Here is a 24,584-nt window from a genome sequence, read left to right on the forward strand (position 1 = left end):
GCTTGAAAGTCACATATTTTATGATATTTCTTGATCAATGAATACATATATTCAAAAAGAGAGTGATGAGCATAAAAGTTAAATCATGCTGTTTATTTTTCTTCAGATACTGTGTTTTTCAAAAAAAATATATTGCTAAACATAATGGTTTTAAATTTAAAATGAAGACACATATGTCAATTATCAATGTGGAGCATGATTTCAACTACACTTCTAATATAAAAAGAAATCTGTGCTTCTCCAAATGCTGTCACATCATGTTATTATAAAAATATATCTTTTAATTAGGAAGTTAAGCTTTTAAGAATAAATATTCTGTAACATCAGCAATGATATTCTTGAAAACATTTACCTGTGGACTATTTATGTATTTTCTTATTACATTCAAAATACAAAATAGAGCTCTTTAAAAAAAAAAAAAAAAGCTCTGTAAAAAAAGCAATGTAAATATGGCCAAGTTCATACTATCAAGATTTCCAGATCTACATTGTTTCAAGAATTGGAGATGTGTAAATATAAATTGACTCATTAAATATAATGAATTTTATTAAGAGTTTTACTAATTTAAATGCAATTATACCTGCTAACAGCTCAAAGATTTAAATTTTCATTTTCAGGAATCTTCTATTTGGTTAGTGCCACCATACCATCCAGACACTGTTTAGTAATCTTTTGAAACTTACTAAAAGAGGTTTTTAATAATGGTTAGTATCCTTGTGCCTTTCTTTTTTCTTTTTGTAGTCTGTTATACTAATGTGCAGAAACATTTTTATTGTTGTTTTCACCCTAAGGAACTTACCTTATTTAATGACACAGTGCGTGGGTTTCCACCTCTAAGGAGTGATTTTAAAAGCAAGATAGTTGTCTTTCTCTTTCTTCTTCCCTCCAGCTTTTCCTCTCCTCCTTCTCCTCCTCCTTCCTCTCCTTCTCTTCTCTTTCTCCTCCTTCTCCCTCTCCTTCTCCTTCTCTTCTCCTTTTCCTCCTTCTCCTTCTTTTCCTTTCCTTTCTTCTTTCTTTCCTTCTCTTTCTTTCTTTCTCTCTTTCTCTTCTTTCTTTCTTTCTTTTCTTTCTTTCTTTCCTCTCTCTCTCCCTTCTTTCTTTCTTTTTCTTTCTCTTTCTTTCTTCTTTCTCTCTTTCTTTCTCTCTCTCTCTCCATCTTTCTTTATCTCTTTCCCTCTCTCTCTTTCTTTCTCTATTTCTTTTCTTCTTTCTTCTTTTTTTAGTATAACCAGGGAAATTACTGCTTAGTGCACTTGGGTTTTGAGACTTATTTCATAGTCCAATAAAAAGATTTAAAATAAATTTCAATCATTATATAAAGTATAAAAGACAATTTGTCTCTATTTAATGATAATACATTAGAATTTTATTTAAAGGTTAGATATGGTAAGTTTTGGGCAATGCACAGCACAGGGAAACAATTATATTTCACAAAACTCTGTATAGTTTCAGTTTTAGAGACTTATATAAATCAAGATATGGAATTTGCCTTGTAAACCTCTAAAGAAAAAGAAAAGAATGTATATTTGCTCTAGTACCATAAATGAACAGTTCTTTATGACATCATTGAATTTGTTTAATTTGCCATGTTAATTGTAAAATCTTGCTCAAATCTAAAGATTATCAAGTTTTATAATGGGTTAGAATTATTCTATAAATGAGAAAACCTATCGTCTCACAGTAACTTTATCAATAACCTAAATAAATCTATTTTTCAGATAAACTTACATTTATAAATAACAAAAGAGCTGGCAAAATTCACCTTATTCAAAGAGAAAATTAATAAAATTTGTATTTTGTCATTATGTAATCAAGACCATTGATTGACTTATGAAAGATTGCTTGATTAAATTTTTACTTTTTAATGGCTTTGTAAGCTAAATAAACTATGATGACAGTGGCGATTTATGTGTTTACAATTTTGAGATAGTTGTAAAATTTGTAAATATAATTTATTTAAGACAATTTCAAATTATAAAAGATAATACTATTCTGGTAATTGATTAGAATGGGTTTTTTTTCAATTTATATTATATATTACTCAGCAATATAAACTTAATTTTATATGAAATTGCTTAAAATGGTTTTAAATGTTCTTATTTGTAGTCTGAAGTAAGTATGGGGTACTAAATACAGAGTTTACCTCTTAAATTGCTAGAAATAATATTGAGTCATTTCATAGTTAAGCTTGTATGTACATGTGTAAGATTTTTTCCTAAGAAAGTTAGTCTACTCGCTTACTATAGGCAAATTATTAATTAAGATTTATACTCTATTCTGTTTTAAAAGTAATGTAACCAAAATATCTGAAAATTGAGATTGCCAAGAAGAAGGTGTCATAAATTTTTGAAGATCTGGGAAATTTATTGGTTTTAAATGAAGACTTATTTCAAACAATTCAATGTTACACGTCCTATAACAGTTTTAAATTTCAACGGGATCAAGTTTTGACCATGTTATGTCATCTAATTAATTCTTGTGTTAAATGTTTCAACAGAGAGCCAAGACTAAGTTACCTCAAGACTATGTATTCCTCCCTATTTTGGAGTCAGTTTCCATTTCTACAGTGTTGTCATCATCACCATCTTCATCATCATTATCATCATGTTCTTAATAAGTACATCTAATAGTAGGTATTAAGCAACAAGAAACACTGTTTCCATATACTGGCTGTCAGGTGCCACATAAATCCTTTAATAGAAATATAATTCATGAATTGCAGAACTGCATAATTTAATACATAAGACATAATGCATGGCAGTGACTCTGTAGTTAATGGGGAATTCACAAGTCACATTTAATCATCACCCATTACAAGTGCTAATATATTAATATTTTTATTAATTTAATGTTATTAAACAAATGCTAAAGTTTTGCCTAATTTTATGAGGCAAAATTAATTGTATGCAATATATTTTCACTAGGCTTCTAAACCTGAAAATTTTTTAAGCAATTGAATTAGAAACATTGTCAAATAAGAATTAAAATATTAGAGTCCTGTGTATCTATAGTTGTTAATTCAACCAACATTTAAAGAGCTTATGTGTGTACAAGCAGTGCCATGAGAACTTGATCTCTGCTCTACACAATTCAGGGAGAGCGATACATGGAGCACTGGCAGGCCAGACAGAAAAACAGGAGAATGAGTGGAAAATACTGAGAGGATAAAACAAAATCAAGTTGTGAAAACAAAAGAATGTGTCTGGTCAAGTGGAAAGGGCTTCCTAATTAAGTTAAAACTTGAGCCATGTCCTGAGGTAGGGGATAAAGTTGGGATGATGTGAAAGATGAAGGAACTCAGCAGGGTACCAGAACAAGGAGAAACAAAGGAAAAATATTAATGGAAGTCCCACCAATAAAGGGAGTGTGAGGAGAAAGAGAGAGAGAGATGGAATCAGTGGGGAAGGGGGAGAGGGCTAGATCAGAGAAGTCATGATGGAAAAAAATAATAGATTTGAGTTTGACTTGTTTCCTAAAGGAGAAAATGCTATTAATAATTGATATTTTAAAAATAGATTATCCTGGTAATTGTGAGCCTTTACAGAAGAGTAGCGTAGACGTAGAATTAGAAAGACCATTAAGGAAACTCTTTAAGGAGCCCATCAAAGGAAAATTAGGATATAGCCAGAGATTGACAGCAAGGTAATAGAGCAGTGTCAAAATCATAAAACTGGATATATCAGGATATGTTGCTGGAATCTTAGGTGTGAACTGTAGAAAGTTATCCAACCTCTCTCCGAATCAGTTTTCTCTGACACACAGATATCTAATTAATTCAAAGTATGTTTAGACTGGCACAAACTATTATGCAAACAATTTTTTAAATGTATTTTTAAGTTAACATATAAAACTGTATGTATGTATCATATATAATGTGTTTTGATGTATATATACATTGTGGAATGGTTAGATATGTCTAATTAGCAAATGCATTACCTCACATATTTATTATTTTTGTAATGAGAACATTTATTCACTCTTTTAGCACTTTTCAATAATATATTATTATTAACTATAGTGGCCATGCTGTGGAACAGAGCTCTTGAAATTTTTCTTCCTGCCTAACTGTAAATATGTATCGGAAAATGACACACAAATGGTCTTAAATATTTTCATCATGTTGTCTTAGAAATAGTCTAAGTTTATAATCAATAAAGCAGCTAACGCACAAATAAGTCTTCACATGTATCTCAATCAGTTGGGGAGAGAGACTAACAAAATTTTGTTTCATATATATGACTCTACAATATAAATTTTGAGGAGCTGTAACAATAAGCCCCAGATAAACAGGGGTTCTAGCAAATCTATTTCCAATGAGATGGGAACTAAGACAAAAACAACATAGGGTCATATTTTTTCTCATTCGATAAATTATCAGCTCTCAGTTATCAAGCTAATGATGACAAAAAAGTTAATATTTGTTTGTAGATGTCTAACATGCTATAATTTGTCATTTCATGATTAAGTCATATTTGTTTGTAATCACTGTCGATGTTTCTATAGGCATAATCACAAAAAAAGACATAACGAAATGCCAGAAATTGTTTTCCATATTTTATGTCTGTGTGAGTGCTATTTTTGTTTTGAGATGTACAATGAAGAATCAATGTTCAAACAACATTTGCATATCTCATGTTGTGATCTGAAAAGTAGTACGATTGTCTATTTTTTTGTATCAAGAATGGGTTTCTGGTATAGAATTGTCATTGTATTTAAATTTTAAAGTAGACTTCTATGTCGTGCTAATCATTTTTATATAATGTCACAAGAAAATTTTATTTAATATATGTGTGATATATACATTACTAGCTGGTTGTTCGTTTCAGTATCAGGTGGAGATTTTCTTTAAACTAGCCCACTTTTATAGAACATTTTAATTATCATGGGTTGAGTGTTTAAAGTGTGACAATTTGTTATAACTTTTACAATGAAAATTTTCAAACCTTCAAGGATGTTATGGGACAAGTCTGTTGAGAATGATTTTAATATTGATCTTGGACAGTTACAGTTTATGTATTTTGTAATATTTAATTTTTCTGTGTTCTTCTGTAGAGGTCCTTCTGTAGTGCCATGGTAGAAGAATTGAGGATGTCCCTGAAGTGCCAGCGTCGGTTAAAACATAAGCCACAGGCCCCAGTTATTGTGAAAACAGAAGAAGTTATCAACATGCACACATTTAACGACAGAAGGTTGCCAGGTAAAGAAACCATGGCATAAAGCTGGGAGGCCAAACACCCAAGCACAAACTGTCGTCTTTTTCCAAACAATTTAGCGAGAATGTTTCCTGTGGAAATATGCAACCTGTGCAAAATAAAATGAGTTACCTCATGCCGCTGTGTCTATGAACTAGAGACTCTGTGATCTAAGCAGTTGCAATGATCAGACTTGATTTACAAGCATCATGGATCAACCAAGTTACACGGGGTTACACTGTTAATCGTGGGTTCCTCCCTTCTTCTGAGTGAATGTTACATGCGCATTTTGTGGCTGGTTTCAAATGCAGTCCAGTGAGAAATTACAGGTTCCTTTTGAAGCTCAACTGTTGCCAGGAGATGGAATATCAATGCCCAACAGGGCAACCAATAAAAGTGTCACTAAGAATATAAATATTTGGAATCAGCAAAAACTGTAGTGTTACAGGAAACAGTACAGTCTTCTGAACACCCAGATCATAGAGGTGATGATGTCACTAGCCCCCAACTACTCAGTATAATTATTGTCTGAATACACAGTATGTGTTTATAGGATGTGAAAAAATGTAATGCAAAACAAATTTGAATCCCATGGCAGTTGGAATATAAAGCAGATGTTCACTTATTTTCCTTTTTTTCTTTTCTTTCTTTTTCTTATTTTTTTTTTGACAGTCTGTGTCACTGATTGATTGAGATAGAAATGCCAATTATCAAGGCAATAATGTTTTCTTAAGTTCCCTAAGGCAGAAGATTTAACATGCAACTCTACCAGATCCCTTCCTATTCCCCCAACACCTTCTCTCTAACCCCCATATCCCAAATAATAATAATAATAATAATAATAAAAACAGTTGGTTCCGTGATTCTGAATTAAAAGGATAATGTTTTGCAATCTTTCTTCAAGTTGTAAAAAAGGGCTGAGTATTGGCTGTGTGGAAGACTAAAGCTTTCATTCTAACCTTCAGACATAGCAATCCAAACCCTTGTTCCTGCTGTAAATGAACTTGATGGAGCATGGGCAGATCTCAGTGATACAAGAAAGGGGACTGGTCATCTATAGAAAAATCTGTGAGAGAACTTGGAAGTGGACTGCGTTTATCAATACAGTCACAATGTTAAATGAACAAAATTCTTGAACAATTTTTTTTCAAAAAATGTTCAGGTTTATTTGTGGAAATGCAAGATTTCTATGAAAATAGTTTTTGTATGGAAATTTTTGTAATACTTTTTATCAACAAAACAAGAACATGTGTTCCTGTCAGGGGTGTGATGTCAAGCATGAATGGTAGTGCGTGTGCACCACCAACGTTTGGTGAAAACTATTTTTATCAAGAAAAAAGGAATCATAGAAGAGAAATATTTTCAAGTTAGATAATATAAAAGCTAGGTGCACTACCACCACTGCTTACCATGCCACACCCCTGGTTTCCACGAGGCTGACAACATACTGTAATGAACAATTGTGTGTAAAATGGTAAAAGACACAGACCTCTTGACAACATTGTGATAACAGTTGAGTGCACACAGTTTGCTGTTTGAATCCAATGCACAAAATTAAAAAAAAAATCATTAAAATTATGTTCATTTTACTTTCAGCTTTGTCTTTCATTTTTCTCTTGTATGTGTAATGAATGCACCATACACTCTTTACCTTAAGAGAAACACATATCCTAAATATTTCTAGATCATCGAGGATGGCCACTTCCCAACTACCTGAAGAAAAGAAGAAGAATGCTTGGGGGAGGACCTACTCAGATCTGGAAAAGCTGGACTGGGATATAAAAAGTAATCTTAAGTTCAGAGCAGTTAAAATAAGACAAACGGTAGTTCTAGAGGTGACAGACATGATATTACCTTTTCTATGAGTGGATATTGACTTTGTAAGTTAGTTGTATAAGACTGTACAGTTATCACTAATATTTAAAGTTCAACTCATATGCTATTTAACAATTCCTTGCACATTGATAATTTAATGTAATTCACCAAAAAACAGAGAAAGAGATAGGTCTAATATTCCACTTAGTGATGATGTGGCATAGATGTTCACATACCAATAGGAACTTTTTAAAATGATAAATTGTAACATATACTTTGCTAAGCAAAACAATTATAATCAGAACCACTGACAGAAAGAAAAAAATGAAGAAGAAGGTCTGTGAAGTATTTTTTTAACTCACAAAAGTTGCATAATCAAAGTGCCTGACATGTAAATCAGATTAAATATCCAAGTGCTTTCTAAATTTCTAGTCTCATGGTCATTTTAAGTTAAAATTCATATGTCAATCATAATTATCTCAAAATATAATTTTAGACAGTTGCACAAAGCACTGCTAAAAATCTCAGCATTGGTTTGTTTGGTGGCAAATATCCTCAGATAACATACCTCATAAAAATGTTCAGATTTTGGATAATATTAAGCTTTTTATAAATCAGATTCTAATTTGTCTTTAAAGCACATTCAAAAATCAGTTTTGTATTGTACTATCCAATCTTAAATGATAGGCAGGAAATGACAACTTTATGTTTAATTAATCTTGAAATAGTTACTTAAATTTTTGCAAAAATTTGACATTTGTTTAATTCAACTAAATTAGTGAACTTTGAAGAGTGTAAAAAACCTGCTGCCCTCAACTTTTCAAGTAATATAGAATATATAAACAATGTATAGTATTACTTTTTATCAATGTCCTAAAAGGTATCCATATTATTGCCAAAACAGATATTTTTCTACTGTGGGGCTTATGCAATATGAGGTACTAATATTAATTCCAATAAATTATAATTACTTTTAAAGTAAAATGTAACTTTGAAAGAGCATCTCTTCTCTGGGAAGGCAGTATATTTGAGTAAGCATTATTCTCTGAAGTACACTGAAATTGCAAGAAAGAGAGGAAGAGAACATGTATTCTAATCAGCAACATAACCTTAGACCCTCCATCATCAATGGAGGCACATAAGCCACAGCTAAATAACCCAAATCAGGATGAAAACACTAAGGATTTATATTCTCATTTAACACACCTAAATAATCTGAACCACTCTGAGAACACCAAAGAGATATATTCAAATATTTATAGCTGAAAAACCCTAACCACTATGGAACACTAAGAGGACATACATTATTTTACAAATATGTAAAAGGGATGATAATATTTTATTGATTGTAATGTTTTAAATACTTTGCAACTAAGTTATATTTTTAAAGTATGATGTCCTTATTGCTATTATAGAATGGGTGTATGTATAAAGCACTAATGATTTCAAAGAATTTTTAGCACCACAATACTTTTAAATGCCTGTTTATTATAAAATATATAGAAGAATGTATACAACACATGTGTGCAACAGAATCATGGCACCTGACGGTAATGTGGTCCCAAAGTACTTGTTCAGAGGAAGTGGGCTGTGGCTGTTCCATGTATTCAGATTATAGGCTTATTTTGGCTTATTTCTAACTTTCAGGTATAAATTTAAGCCCAATACTGCCATAGAGAGAAAAGGGTACCCAGTCATTTTAGAGAACAGGGTATGAAAGGTACAAGGAGAACTTCACCAGTTTGTGACCAAGCAAAGTGTGAATAATAATATGGGCCAGGCTAAGCTGCAAAATTTGTCTTTGGGTTTAAAAGATAGTACAATGGCAGTGAGGACTTTGGTTATGATAGTCCTCAGTGTATCTGTAATTTGAGTCACACTATTTCAATATGGACTGATAGGGAGGCCTCTGTGTCTGCAGCACAATTATTAATGCAAGATTCCTCCCAGCTCTCACCTTCTGGTGATTCCCTTTTTTTCTCTCCATGGTCAATCTCCTGATGTCTCTAACATGTGTTCTCTCTTTCCTTCATTTACTCTCTCTTTTTGGTGTCTTCTAAAGAAGGGGTGCCTGAGGTCCATTTTTTTTGAGATAGTTCATGTCTGAAAATGCTTTCATTATACCCTCATAAATAATTAATAGTTTTGCTAAGTATAGAAACTAAGTATAGAATTCTTAGTTGAAAAAATATTTTTCCTGGATAAATTTGAAGGCATTCTACTGTTGCTTTTTTATTATCAGTTTACTGCAGAAAACCTGAAGTTAGATCCATGATTCTTTGTAGGTAATTTTTTAAATACTAACTCTTTCTTAATTTTGTATGATTTTTCTCTTTATCTTTAGCATCCTGAACTATTCCAGTCACAGCCATGTATCTACTTTGATTCGTTGTGCTGGGTTCATGCTGATTTTTAAAATTTCAGTTTTAGGAAAACTTTCTGCACTATTTCTTTGATGATTTTCCCTCTTGCTTTCTCTGTTCACTTTAAACAGCTTGATTTTTTTTTTTTCTTTAACATTGGAATTCCTGAACTTTTGAATCTAGATTTATCTTTGCTCTCCTATTTCTCATTTGTTTCATTGTTATCTTGCAAATATTGTGTTGAGTTTTTCATTTCCGCCCAACTGATTTAAATTCTATGAGTTCTTGTTTTATGGCTGTGATATATGTTACATCTTTGAAGACATTACTAGTAATCTTTTGACCTTCCCTTCTTCCTGAAAAGATGTTTCCTTTCAGTCGCATTATTCTGTTTGCTTAGTTAGATTTCTGTCTTTCATATTAGGAGTTTTCTTCAGATGTTTATTAATTTTAGCAATCTGCTTATGATAAAGAAAGAAAAACTAAAATCTGATTTAGAAGCTCTATATAACTCTACAGCAGGATGGGGAAGAATACTTATCTAATTTCAGCATTACCATAGATTAATCCAGGTGGCCTATTTGCTGAGGAATCCTTCCAAATGTCCCTATCTTTGGATCTTTTCTTTTGGGCCTGTTTGATTCCCTCAGGAAGTGTCTTTTACTTTCCTGGCTAGAGATTACGGCTCTGAAGGCCAGTATTCTGCTAACCATCAATTAAGAGAGTTTAGGATGTCTGCGTTCTGCATTCAGAATGACTGTGGTCATTTAATCAAGCCATTTTAAATATAAGACTCCGTCTTTCAATTGAATCTGGTGTTCTCCTCTAGAGATTTGCTGGATTGGCAGTGGGCAGGTTCCTAGGAGTGAAGAAGGATATAACACAGGATCCACTATTTTTAAGCTACACTTAATACATCTGCCTTAATTTATGTACTCTCTTATACTACTAGTTATTAATGTACTTTGTACAGCTGGTTCCTCTGCCTTTTGAGTATTCTCTGGTGTAACTGGTTGGTTCTCAGCTTTTTCCACTGCCCATTTGGGATGCAACCCTTTCTTTTTTTTTTTCTTTTTTTTTTCAAATTGTCTCAGCAAGGCAATTTCACTTCTATAGAAGGGTGTACCTCGTGGATGGAGCAATGGCAAGAGCACACCTGAGCAAGGGAGAGGAAAGGGTTCTTATCCCTGACACAGGTAGCCCCTACTGTTGTGTTACTCTCCTGTTGGCTAGGGTTGGAATGCACAGTCAAAGCTAATTCTGATTGGCTATTTTAAAGAAAGCAGGGGTAGGAGCCAGAATGGTGGGGTGAGTAGTTTGGCGGGAAGGACAGTTACAGAACAGGTGACTCAGGATGACTCAGGTCAGAGCAGGTGACCAGGGGTGTCTCAGGATGGAGCAGGTGACCAGGGGTGACACAGGATGGAGCAGGTGATAGAGGCTAGGAGGGGGTTGTTTACTGAAACTAGGGACAAGGAGACGAAGAGAATGAGAAAGTTAAACTTTAAAATGAAGAACAAAGAACAGGGGAGCTGAACATACTGATACAACTCTTTCAAGTCTACTTAGGTAACTGTGTGTTTTTCTGCTTCAAAAATTTTGTTGACATTTTCTCCTTTCTTATTCTCATTGTTCTTGAGGTTTCCTGCATTTAAAAAATCTTCCTACTGTAATTGTCATAGTTGAGTAGGGAGAAATGTTAGATTAATATATTCAATACTTCACTGTTACCTGGAATAAAAGCCCTCTCTTTAAACAAAATATTATGCAGAAATCCAATATAGGAAGCAAATAAAAACTAGAACTACTCTGGTTCAAATAGAGTGAAGACAGAGCAGATCTTGTTCTTGTAATTGAAAAGAATATGATATAATAAGTATTGACAATATTTTCTTCTCACCAAATCAGTTTCTAATTCTATATATAAAGGAAATACTTTCAGAATAAAACGAATATATGAGTTTTATTTTTAAATCACAAAACAAAGTTCAAGAACATTTTTGAAACTGGGAAGATTTCTATTTTAGTATCTGTCAAATGATGATAAATTCGGAAGCCAGTGTAATTTATACCCTAGGGGCTGAGGTCTAATTCAACATATTCCAGTTTCTATTTTCTAAAGCTAAAGAAACATGTGTTACAATGTAGATAGGGAATACTTTCTTAGTGAACCATGCTGAACTGTAAGATTTTAAGACTTCTTTTTAATGCATTACATTACACTGTATCTTGTTTTCACATTTATGGTGAGGTTAATTTAAAAGAGACATTCAACAAATGTATTTCTGCTCTTTACAAAGGATGATTATTGTTTTCTTACATTTCAACTAAAAATTTCTATAATATTATACTTGCAAGAAGTATAACACTCTTAATGAGCAATACAGTTAACCTTAAGGTTAACTTGCAAAATTTCATGTCTAATCTAGTATCATTAACACATTGAAAAATCTCTCCTAAATTTCTCTCATCTTGATCAAAATCCACGTTAAAGGCTTTGAAACTACACTTAATACATCCACCTTATTTTATGCCCCCTCTTATACTACTAGTTATTAATGTACTTTGGACAGCTGGTTCCTCTGCCTTTTGAGGATTCTGTGGTGTAACTGATTGGTTCTCAGCTTTTTCCACTGCCCATTTGGGATGCAACCTTTTCAAGTCTGCTTAGGTAACTATAATCTGTTCATGTGTTTTCATACTTCTAAAATTTAGTTGAAATTTTCTCCTTATTCTTGTTGTTCTTAAGGTTTTATGCACTTAAAAAATCTTTCTACTGTAATTATCGTAGTTGAATAGGGAGCAACATTAGATTCATGTAGTCAATACTTCACTGTTACCTGGAATAAGAGCCTTTTTTAAGGGCTCTTACTGAAAAACACAATACACTTATGTTCTTCTACAATGTTTCAAGGAATTTTTTAACATTTATCTCTTGTCTCAGCCTCTAAGGCCATTAAATGACTTAAGATAGTTGCTGTGGCTCCAAACATTGTATCCATATTTCCACAAGAGGAAGCAAAGAAAGAAAAAAAAATGAGTCTTGCCCTTTCCTTGTAAAGACAATTTCCACAAAGTTCACATTCCTCTGGTCAGAAATCAGTCATACACCCACGCCTAGCTGGAAGGTAGGTTGGGTAATGTGGACTTTAATTCAGACAGTATTGTGCCAGCTAAAAGTCAGGGGTTCTATTATTAAAGAAGCAGTGTAAACAGCCATGAGAAAACAAATTGCGGCCTCTGTCCTTCTTGGTATTTTCTGGTCTCTCACTTCACTAGTCAAACTCTGTCTTATTCTGTTGATGCGCCTCCCTACTTTGATCATTTACTGTGCTATGTCAACCATTCTCTTCTTCTCAGATTCACTTATATATTGTTGTTTTCTTTTATATTTCCTATACCTCTTTCCCTAAGGGAAAACTAGATTTTCCCTTATGATGCCATTGTCTTAAAACATGATAGAAAGAAGTTGGCAATCTCTTTGCTCTGCAGAATATCTTTCATTTAGTTATCAATAAATATGTACCTTATATTAACTATTACTCTGATTTTCAAGATTTTTTCCTTTAAAAACCATGATTATCATTGGCCTGTGCCCTGCCACCATCAATTATGTATGCCTTCATTTGTGTTAAATAAAATCAGCAGACATACATTATAAACCAGATTTTGTGTTAGATACTGGGTATAAAATGATGATCAAAAATAGACATGGCACTGGCTCTCATAGTTTAGAGTCTAGAAGAAGAGGCCGAGCTTTATTAAATAAGCTGCTAAATACATTAAACTGAAATGTGCTGTCATAAGAAGTTCTTGACTAGGTGCGTTGGCTCACGCCTGTAATCCCAGCACTTTGGGAGGCCAAGGCGGGCAGATCACCTGAGGTCAGGAGTTCAAGACAAGCCTGACCAACAGGGCAAAACCCCTTCTCCACTAAAAACACAAAATTAGCCTGGCATGCTGGCGCGTGCCTGTAATCCCAGCTACTCGGGAGGCTGAGACAGGAGAATCGCTTAAACATGGGAGGCGGAGGTTGCAGTGAGCCGAGTTCGCGCCACTGCACTCTAGCATGGGGGACAGAGTGAGACTGTCTCAAAAAAAAAAAAAAAAAAAAAAAAGCCAAAAAAGTAGAACTCAAACAGTACCGTTTAATAGCTGAAAATATGAAAATCTTGTTTGTCTTTATAAAGGACACACAGAGAAGTATCTAGTTGTATACTGCAATACATTATAGATTTTTGTTTTTCTCTCAGGCGTATCTAACTTCCATTGGCTTTAAACCTTGGCATAGGGTAGGATTCTTCCAGATATAGAGACATAAACTATGCTATTGGTACATTATTGGCCTCCATTACTCAGTTTGGCAATTTCCCATTATATACAAAATATGACAACATAACTTTACCTAAACTCTTTCCTGACCTGTATTAGTCCTGTTTGTATTGAATGTTTTCCTTTGTGCTTACATAGGGACAATAAAATATTTCAACAGTGCTTTTAAAAAAAGTTTCTTGCTTTTCTTGCAAGGTAGAAGTAAACTGTGCTGTAACAATTAACTTTGGAACAAACAGAGTCAAGGGTCAAATATTTAGCCCTTTCCTAAAAGTTTACAGGAAAGTGCATTTGAGTGTTTTTCCACAGGTAATGGGAAGTAAAGGTGTATTGCTGTACAAGAGTTTATAATAAATGAACCTTATTTTGGCTACAGAAATGGAGTAGAGTTCTCTGAAGAAGTGATGTTTGCATTGAGCTATGAGTAATGAGAAGCAAGTTCTCAACAAAAGAGTTTCCCAGATTCTAACCAAGTTTACATAAAAGTTCTGTGATAGGAGGAAGCATGGTATGTTCTTGAGGAGCTGAAAGACAGTGTCGATAGAACACAATAGCGTGACCCCATGTAATAGGAGATGCATTTAAAATATAGCTAGGGACCAGATCTTAGCAAGGTCATACCTTAGTGATCTGATCCTTATCTAAAAATCAATGGAAAACTGTTTAAATCTCTTAAGCAGAAGGAAGATTGTTGGATAACATCATTTTGTAAAGACCACCCAGGCAGGAAATTGGAGAATGGTTTAAAAGGTACCAGAGTCGATACTGGAAGATTTTTTAGCAAGCCATATCAGTAAGTTCAGGTAAGACGTGCTAGTTTAGATTAGACTCAATTGGTAGCAGTGAAGATAAATAGAAACACATTTAAAAAATAATTAGTTGACAAAAATTCACATTTCATGGTGAATTAAATAATAAATATAAAGATGGCTAACAATTTTTGTTCTTTAACTTATAATGAGTGCTTTGCATAAATTATCTCCTCCCATTCTCTGATCAACCCTATTAGGCAAGAACTGGGATTATCACCATTATATAAATAAGGAAACTACTGACAGGAGAATTTAAATTAATTTCTTAAAGTATTACAGTTTTCAAAACCAGCCAGAATGACTCTGATATTCTTAACCATTATATTTGGTCACAGTAACAAGCTACAATGACGTTGCAATGGCTTATCAAAATGAATGCTTACTTCTCATTCATGAAAATTCTGCTGTGGGTTTTGAATGTCTCTCTATGGCTATTGTCATCTGTGATAATTCAAAATCCAGGCTACTTCAATCTTTCAATCCCCTCATCTCATCATTAAGTCTCCTCCTTGGTCACCCCCAGGGCTATTTGGCAGGACCTAGTCACATGGTCCTCACCTATTTCAAGGGGTTCACAAGCACTGTAGGGGGTTCTAGACTGGAAGGTGAGAAAAACTGATTTCCTGAAAACTAGTGATGCCAACTACACTATGCAAATCTGTACCAGATTTATGGCTGTCTCACCTGATATTATCAACTGAAATAGGAAATAGAATAAAATGTAATAATATTTTAGATTTGAATGGAAGAGGATGCATTTAGTTTTTAGAGACATCTCTGAAAATCTAAGCAGAAATATTTTGTAGGAAATTGATCATAATGCATGAACTAGAGTCTGGTAAAAAATACATGTATATCAAAGTCAGCATCTTAGAGATATTAACTGACGTAGAGAATGTAAACAAGATTGTCTCAGTAAAGAATACCTTGTAAGAAGAAATGAGGGTCTAGAAGAAAGCATTGACCCTCTCTAAACTTTAACTGTTGGGTAAGAAGGGGAGGCTTGTATAGGAGATAGAGAAATAAGACTATGACATTTTAAAATGTTAACATTTTTCCATGCTATCCAGACTGATCAATAGAAAATTGTCTGCAGCCCTTAATGCCCTACAGATGGAAAAATGAAGATATTTTTAACTTCCTTGCTGTGGGAACATGATTAAGTTATACTAATCCTGACTTCCAGAAGAAATGTAATGACATTTACATTGTAAATATGAAGAGTATCTGGGAAAAGCATCTGCTGGCAGGTTGGGCCATTGCTGAAAATGGAATCAAGCTGAAATCAGTGTCATATTCTCTTAAAACACTGGCTAGAATCTTGTACTGAAGTTGGTACTTGCACTTCACTTCTAGAACATTAACCAACCAAATCCAGGCAAAGAAGGTTCTTAGCTTAGTCTTCCTACCACAGTTTTAAGTAACACAGATCCATATATTATTTGGAAGTTGCCATACTGCACAATAAGAAAGCTCACGCGGTGGATCAAATATGGTTGATGCTGGCCTACGAAGTCTTCCCTATCTACGGCATAATTTTCTGTGAACATGTATAGAAGGAATGCCTGATCTCTACTTATATAGAGATCATATCTGTACTTAGATGGAGGTCTACAACAGATTGAAAAGGAAGAGCAGATTCCTGCTGTTAAGGCTGTGTTCCGGAGTGGTTTTAGGATGAAGGCACTACTCTAAATGCTACATTTTCTACTGTTCAACCAATATTGCATATTGGTGTAAAGGTGTGCAGATATCCTATATGCTTTTTTAGTAATTTGCTACTGAAGACTGGAGTGCTCAGTTGGTGAAAGATATTATGATCCAGTTCCCACGGCTTAGGCCACTGAATAAATACAGTCATAGCATATATTTATAAATTTTCAGAGAAACTCTTAGACTATGAAATAAGATTCATAGAAAATAACAGTTATTATTATTATTGTTATTTTTAGAGATGAGGTCTTCCTATGTTGGCCAGGTTGGTCTTGAACTCCTGGCCTCAAGTGATCCTCCTGTCTCAGCGTCCCAAAGCACTGGGATGACAGGCGTGAACCACTGTGGTTGGCCCAATAACAGTTTTTTAAAGCAAACTACCCCTACCATCACCACCACCACCACCAACATTGTAATCCACAATAGTGACCCAATAACTATCCTGCGGCTCCTTTGCACCAAACCCATCTTAGTAACCCCCATATCTAGCCAAATCTTTGCTTTCAGTGCCACAAGGAATATGCTCTCATCTTCAGTTATCAAACTCTGAAATTACTGTCTCTGAACAAAAGCTCCTCTTTTATCTTTTTTACTTCTTCATTTCCACAGAAATGTCTTTTACTTTCATTTTTGTCTCGTGTCTTCACCATTCCCAAGCTTTTCAGTAGTTTCATTATATTCTACCTTCTTCTATTTACCTCCAGGAGAAACACAGTGGAAATAAGAATTTGCAGAGACAAGGAGAGAACAAGTATGATACTTTGTCTTTGGAAACATCTGGTTTAATCTTCAAATTATGTTACTAAGAGTTGTTTATATTTTCTTCTGATAACTCTTGTTCATTGTTTTACACTGCTGCACAATACCTATTAATAGATGCAAACCTACTATAAATTATTTATCTATTCTCCAGTTAATATTTAAGAATGTTTTAAATTATAAACTCTGCTAGTGCATATACTGTTGTTAAGTCTTCTGATATTCTTGAGTTAAAATTTTATGTATATACATATGTATCCCAGCCTTGGTTTATGTTAATGCTCAACACCACCAAAGCTGCTGTACCAATCAGCACTTTGGAATCTGATAATACATTCCTTCTTCAACCTGTATTATCGGATTTTTTTAAAAAGGTCTTTGTTTATCAAATATGTGCAGATGCTATTGTGGTCTTGATTTTCCTTTTGCTTGTGACTAATGCTAATGATATTTTCCAATGTGTGTTAGCTACATGTGTTTCATATTTTGTGAAAAGTCTATTCAAGTATTTTACCCAGTTTCTTATTGACTTATTTTTCTTAATTACTAGAAGTCTACATACTATTGATATTATCTAATCTGTTATTTTATTTTACTTGCTGCAAATTTCTCCTCCACGTTACCTGTGTACAACTCATGCACTGTGTAACAGTATTTTAGTCAACAACGAACTGCGTATCCGCCAATAGTCCCATAAAATTATAATGACTCTACCATGTAGCTTTGGTGTGTAGTAGGCTATTTTATTTAGGTTTGTTCTCATGGTGTAGATGGTTGTGAAGTACACAGTATGATGTTTGCACAATCGCAAAAGTGTTTAACGATGTATTTCTCAAAATGTATCTCCATCGTTAAGTGATGCATAACTGTATCTTTCACTTTCTTTAAAGTGTGTTTTGATGAACAGAGGTTTGCCAATTTTAATGGTAGCAAATTTGCCATCTATTATTACACTTTAAGCACTTTTGATACCCCATTTAAAAATGTTTCCTTTAATAAATGAAATTTATTCATATGTTTTTCTAAAAATTTAGTTTATGATTTCAGTTTTAATTCAGATTCAGTATGTGTTTTCATTTTTCCCCATCTACATAATCATTTTCCTTAACCGAATTTGTTGTACAGTACCCCTTGTGATCTGTGAAGCTACATCTGGAACATACCAATATTTCATTTGTACATGGATCTGTATCTGGGCTTTATTTTTAATTCCCTTTGGAAATTTATTGTTCACCATGCAAGTACTGCACCAATTAATTAATAAAGCACTATAATAAGATTTTATTTTATTCTGGCAGAGGAAATCCCCCTTTTTTATTCTTTGTCTTTGGAAGTAAGTTGGCACATCACCTAAATTTCAGATTAAACCAATTTACACAAACATGTTTATCATAACTTTTGGAGTTTTATTTGGAATGAAATCATATCTCTGTATCAACTTGAAGAGAATTTGTATTTGTTTGATATTATCTTCTTATCCACAAGCACTTGTCTTTTTAAATTTCTTTTTGATAATTTCTTATGTAAAGTTCCCACATATATTTTATTTATCCCTAGATAATTTATAATTTATAGGTGTTGTAGCATTTGTAAATAGTGTCTTTCAAAAAATGCAGATTTTATATTGTCTCTTGCTTAGATAAAAGAATTCAATTTATATGTTTATGTGTGTGTCTAAAATAATATTTTATGTATATAAACATATTCAGCCACCTTGCTAATCTCTTTTATTTCTACATACTTGTTTTTAGATTATTGTGGATTTCCTATGTAAACAGTCACATGACATGCACACAATGAATGTCTTGTTTCTTCTTTCAATCTTTTTTTCTTAAGCTTCTTTTTTGCTTATTGAGCTGTCTGTAAACTCTAATACAATGTTGATTATAATAGGTAATAGTAAATATCTTTCTTTTTTCCTAACTTTAAAGGGAATGTTTCTAACCTATGTGTCATTACTCATTTTGCCTCAGTCCTTTGAGATTATTTCTTACAGCATTATCCTCACCTAATTATTTCCCCTTTCTTCTCAGCACTTGTCTAGATCTCTAGTCTCTATTGTGCACCAGTCCTGTACATACATCTCTCTTCTTGTCTACTGATGCTGTTCTCTGGATTATTTTCATCTCTAGTAGTGATTTTATATTTTAAGACTCACATATATTAACAATTTTGTGACCCTGTTCACAGTCAGATTTATTTATTCACTTTTATTGGTTCTCATACTGACCTGTAGATAGCCTTTGAATATTCTTTATTTTTTTTTTATTTAACACATGTTTATTGAAACTACCTATGTTTCAGAAACTGTGGTGACCCTCAAATTACAAAGATACATATAAATTATAATCTGTCCCCAGGAAAAACTGTGATGGAGCCACAGAAAATAACAAGTACATATCCTCAAATATTTGGGGTTTTTCTACATGCCTATACAAAGTCGAAGCATTCATTGTATTTTGTTTATTCTAATACAAACATCTTCTATCTAGTTTTCCTGTTTCCAGCATTATGCTACTCAGTCCACTGTTTACTCTCAGTATAGTTGTTTACAAAATGAAACCTGATAATTTTATTTTGCTGAAAACTACAAAAATCTTTGAATTTCAAATACTATCTACGATATAAATACTAGTTTTGACATACCATTTAGAGACATTTCCAACCTTCCACAGATTGATTCCAAACTATATTTTTAGTATTATTTCCCTCAACTGCACTCATATGTATGTTTTGTACATTTAGTTTTAAACATACCAAATAACTGAATAATATTTTTTCATGAATTTTCTAATATCCTATATTTGCTCTCCCTGTAAGAGTCTTATCCCTTTATCTTCCTGAAAATGAGTACTGCTTATTTTTCACAGTCTAGCTCACAGACATTCATAAAAGATATCTATTTGAAGTCTTCCAGCATTTAATATAGTGTCCTTCATATAGTATACACTCACTGATTGTGGCCACATAAACTTTCCTTTAGGACATAATTGTGTGTGCATTTTCTAGGCTGACAAAAATTAAAAATATTAGTTTTAAAGTAGGGAAAGCATGAAAATATTGCTGTACTTATAGTGCCAACAGACACAGAACTGATACACATCAGTCGCTTTTGATAGTATTGAGTGGATAATGATATGGTTTAAGGATTCGCTTTTGCTGCCACGCTCGTGACTTTTTAAATTTATTATTCAGTCTTTACAGAAGTAAACTGTTTGTCAGCTTTGATATTATTATCTTTGTCAAGACTAGTTGAGAGTATATACATTATGATTTATGATAGATTCCTTTCTAAATAATATAAATTGGAAGCATATTAATTACATGAATGTTTTCCAAACACCTCTTCTGAGCCAGATACTATACCATTGGGTAGAAATTTAACGGTTAGCATTCATAGCTGATTTTTCTTTTTTCTTTTCTTTTCTTTTGCTTTCTTTTTTTTTTTTTTTTTTTGAGACAAAATCTCACTATGTTCCCCAAGCTGGAGTGCAATGGTGTGATCTTGGCTCACTGCAGCACCCACTTTCCTGATTCAAGTGATTCTCCCTCCTCAGACTCCTGAGTAGCTGGGACTATAGGTGCATGCCCCCACACCCAGCTAATTTTTGTATGTTTTAGTAGAGATGGGGGGTTTCACTATGTTGGCCAGGTTGGCCTTGAACTCCTGACCTCAGGTGATCCTCCCACCTCGGCCTCCCAGAGTGCTGGGATTACAGGCTAAGCCACCATGCCCAGTCACAGAGTTGATTTTTCTGATAGACTTTATGGTATAGTGACAGGCCAACATTGTACAAAAAATCATACAGATTAATATAAATTGTTACATGTTAAACCAATTACTCAGCATAATGAATACAGAGCAGTTCGGGTTATGCAATTACGTTCATGAGTAAAGGGTGTCTCTGAGTAAATCAAATATTAAGTTTAACTTAAATTATGAAATTGAGATTAGATGAGAAGAGAGAGGAAGGAAGAAAGTTCTTTGTAAATACCACTCAGGGAATAGCATATATGAGAACACGGAGGCAAGAAAAATAGAAGTTTTGTGTAGCCAAAACATAGCAGGGAAAGAATGACATGAGATGAAGATTGGAATTTGACCATCGACTGGATTGTTAGTGGTCTTGACACTCATGTAAAAGAATTTAGTATTTTTTCCTAAGTGCTATCAGAAGCACTAAAATATTGTAGGTAGGGGAGTTATGTGATTAACTTTTACTTTTTAAAGAATAATTTTGGCAGTCTTGTTCTTAGAAAGAGTTCCAAAAAACTCATAAAAGCATTCGTGACCTGCCACCTTAAATAAAATGTTTAAAATGAATGTATCTGCAAGCACAAAGACTTATTTTGCTGATTTTAAATGAAATTTAAATGTTAAAATGAAAATTTTCTCATGCCTACTTTTAGAGAAAAATTCTCAGTTTTTTAATGGGCAGCATAAAGACAATGTTTTACTCTTTGTCACATAATTCATTTTTGTGTCTGCAAAACAAGTTCAAGGCTTAGACTCTCAACAAATATTTGTTGAAGAAAACAATGAACAGTGCATCTCAAGAGAATAATAAGATACTAATTAATAGTGAAATCTCAATAGGCAAAGAATAAGTGGAGGGTGACAGATAAGGCTATACTGGTGATTTGGTGACAAGAAAGTGTTAGGAGACTGAAGTTGAAAATTCAGGAAATTACACTTAATAGTATTAAGAAAATATCATGTAAAATTGTATCAATATTACTTAGCAAGTAGCATGATTACATAGAAAGATGGAAGGAAGCATGGGTTACCAATATAAGTGAATCTTTTATTCATTTTTGTATTTTCTATGTTAGAGTGAAAGGAAATCAAGAATTCCTCTAGAGATACTGCCTATCTTCTTGTCTTTCTAAACCTATGGTTTCTCCATGGTCATTTTATGCAACTTTATTGCAAGCTAGATTTTGATTACTCCAACATTTATGTATCAAGCCTAGAGTATTTCTCTCATTGTTGGATAACTAAATGAAACTGCTCATTGGGCATTTATAGATTCCCCCACCCCATCTGCTCTTCCTATATTCCATATCCTGGTTAAAGTCACCACTAGACACTCTACTAGATGCTGAAGAGCACAGATTAAACATACTACAGCAAATGGATAACCATCCACAGTGTAAAGTGCTCCTACAAGGCACGCACAGGAATGTATGACCTTGCAGGGAAGGCATCTGACCCAGAGGGGGGCCTGGAAGCAGGAATGAGGAAAGCCTCCTCAGGAGGTAACACATAAGCTGACTGTACACCAACATAAATATAAATATTTATACACCAACAAAGATAACCAGGCAGTGTTGGAGTTGGGGTAAGCATTGCCACTTAGGGGGATAAGTCTAAAGACAAAAAAGAAGAACAAGACCATTCCCCATTCAGAAAACTGTTAAAGCTTAAATATCTTCCAAAGGTTACATTTGAGGTTGTAAATATATATGAGGCGAGGAAGGAAAAGGCCTTAAGGAACATCATTCTCAAGTGTTCGAATTTACCCAATAGGGAATGAACAGGCATTGAAATACTAAATGGGAGTGATTTGATTATATTCATATTTTACAGAAAATAAAATCACTTCAGCATCAGGGTAAGAAAGGGTTTAGAGGGATCTCAAGTTTGAGGACTTTAGACTGAAGCCAGAAAAAAATCTACAGAAAGAAAGAAAAGAGAAAGAGAGAGGGAACGAAAGAGAATGAGAGAAAAAAGAGGTGACTGCTGTTCAATCTCTGCAAGGAAGAACAAAACACAACAAAACTGAAAAACAAACCCCAAAACCCTAAATCAATGGAAACTGGAATGAAGAAATTTGAGCAACTTTAAGAGAAATTAGTTAGAGTGTATAAGACATAATTGCTTGTAGAGCAAAGATAAGACAGGAATCAATGATAACCCTCAGGTTTACTGGCTTGGACAGCAGTGTGGAGGGTTACATCTTACAATGGTATAATAAAATATGTGGCTGCAACAAATTTGTGATAATTATCTTTTACACCTTATTATCCCTCACCCCTACACTCAGTTATTGTTACATTGTATTAATTTTCCCCTAAGTGTTTTTGAAACTATTATCTTTCTATCATGTCTCCCATTGCCTTTGTTCTGACATAGTACATTAACTTATCTTTTTATCTCTGGTCTCATTTTCACTTAAACCCGCCAACAGAATGGCCCTTTTTAAAATTAGCCATAACTGTTTCCATTACAACACAAATGATGTGCCGGAATAATGTTCTTGCATGCATAGCTCTGTGTTTGTGCTACGGGGTTCTTGTAGGAATAATCTGTATCTCAGTTATCTTTGTATTTCTACCTCTTACCACAGTGTCCAGTAAATATTTCTTATATTCAATGTCTTGAATGAGTGAGTGAATAAATGAATCCATGAATAATTAGAAGAAATATACTCTCTCTAATTGGTTGAAGTTTTAGAGAGAGACTCCAATGAGAAAAAAAAGGATGTTTCCACAATACCTTGATGTCACCACAGTCCAAGATCAAATCACAAGTTTTGAAAGTTTAGAAATTATATTTTCATCTGTTTTGAGAGGTTTTGGCTTCAGTGGAATTGTCTTTTTGGGAGCTTTATCTTTAAACCAAGGTGACATATTCATGCAAATGAAAATTACTATACTATTTAGCAATGTTTGAGGGCATCAGTTCGGAGCAGCACTGTCTAATAGAACTCTCTTTGATGAAGGAAATGCTCTAGACCCACATTGTGCAATAAATTCTCCATTAACCACATGTGGCTCTAAAGCATTGATATATGGCTGGTTTGACTGAAGAACAGAACTTTATTTAACTTTAATTGTTTTAAATTTAAGTATAAATAGTGACATGTAGGCTAGTGGTTACTTTATTACCTTGTGTAAGTCTAGAATAAGAGGATTTTTTTTCTTCAAACTTTTTCGTTTATTGAATCTTGAGTAACTATAGTAAATCATTATATTACTTTCATTTTAGGATTTGCATTTGCATCTGGTTTGCCTGAATTTGATCATCAAACTGCCTTCCTTCATTAGACCTAATAAGCCTGTCATGAATCTCTCTCATTGCTTCGTCCAATCTCAGTGTCAGAGAACCTCTGGTGTTAAAAATTGCCTTGTGAGGCTCCCTATCTGCCTCTCAATTCCAGCATCCTACCTCCAGTAACCATGTCATTTGTAGATATGAATTCAGATTGTACCAATTTACAGTATCTAAGTAAATCACAATATTTTTTAACTTGAATGAAATATTATGTCAGTGAAATATACTTTAAATGTATATTGGTTTGACAGATATTCTCTACCATTTGAGAAAACCTACATAGAAGCCAATTATTATTTTCAGAAGTGACACAAAACTTGCTGGTCATATAAGACTCAGATTATAGTTGGTAAGTTTTATAGCATTTAGCAGCTTGAAGCATCAAGGTCTCTTTTTCCTGAAACTGCATCAGGGATCTCTACACTGTACACCTGCCTGAAAAGAGAATAAAATCTCCTACCAGTGGACCAGCATGTCATGTCCTGGGAAAGCACTGGAGGCACATGGACTATACCTTACATTGTGCAATGAATTTTCTTTT

At 33.6% G+C, this 24,584-nt stretch overlaps 1 protein-coding gene across 6 annotated transcripts in view; it reads left to right on the forward strand.

Moving 5' to 3' along the window:
* The window catches only part of GRIK2 (glutamate ionotropic receptor kainate type subunit 2), a 1,201,011-nt gene extending 1,194,230 nt beyond the window's left edge, over positions 1–6,781 (forward strand). For 4 of the 6 annotated variants that reach the window (XM_054557912.2, XM_063724917.1, XM_063724916.1 and 1 more), the window contains one exon: positions 5,053–6,781. In XM_054557912.2, the coding sequence (XP_054413887.1) occupies positions 5,053–5,217 (165 nt within the window). In that variant the 3' untranslated portion in view covers positions 5,218–6,781. Of the gene's footprint in view, positions 1–2,497; positions 2,634–5,052 lie in introns of all 6 variants that reach the window. The other 2 variants (XM_063724918.1, XM_063724919.1) reach the window with 2 other exon arrangements.
* Positions 6,782–24,584: the final 17,803 nt, after the last annotated feature.

Source organism: Pongo abelii, chromosome 5 (assembly GCF_028885655.2).
Source record: "Pongo abelii isolate AG06213 chromosome 5, NHGRI_mPonAbe1-v2.0_pri, whole genome shotgun sequence".
NCBI lineage: Eukaryota > Metazoa > Chordata > Mammalia > Primates > Hominidae > Pongo > Pongo abelii.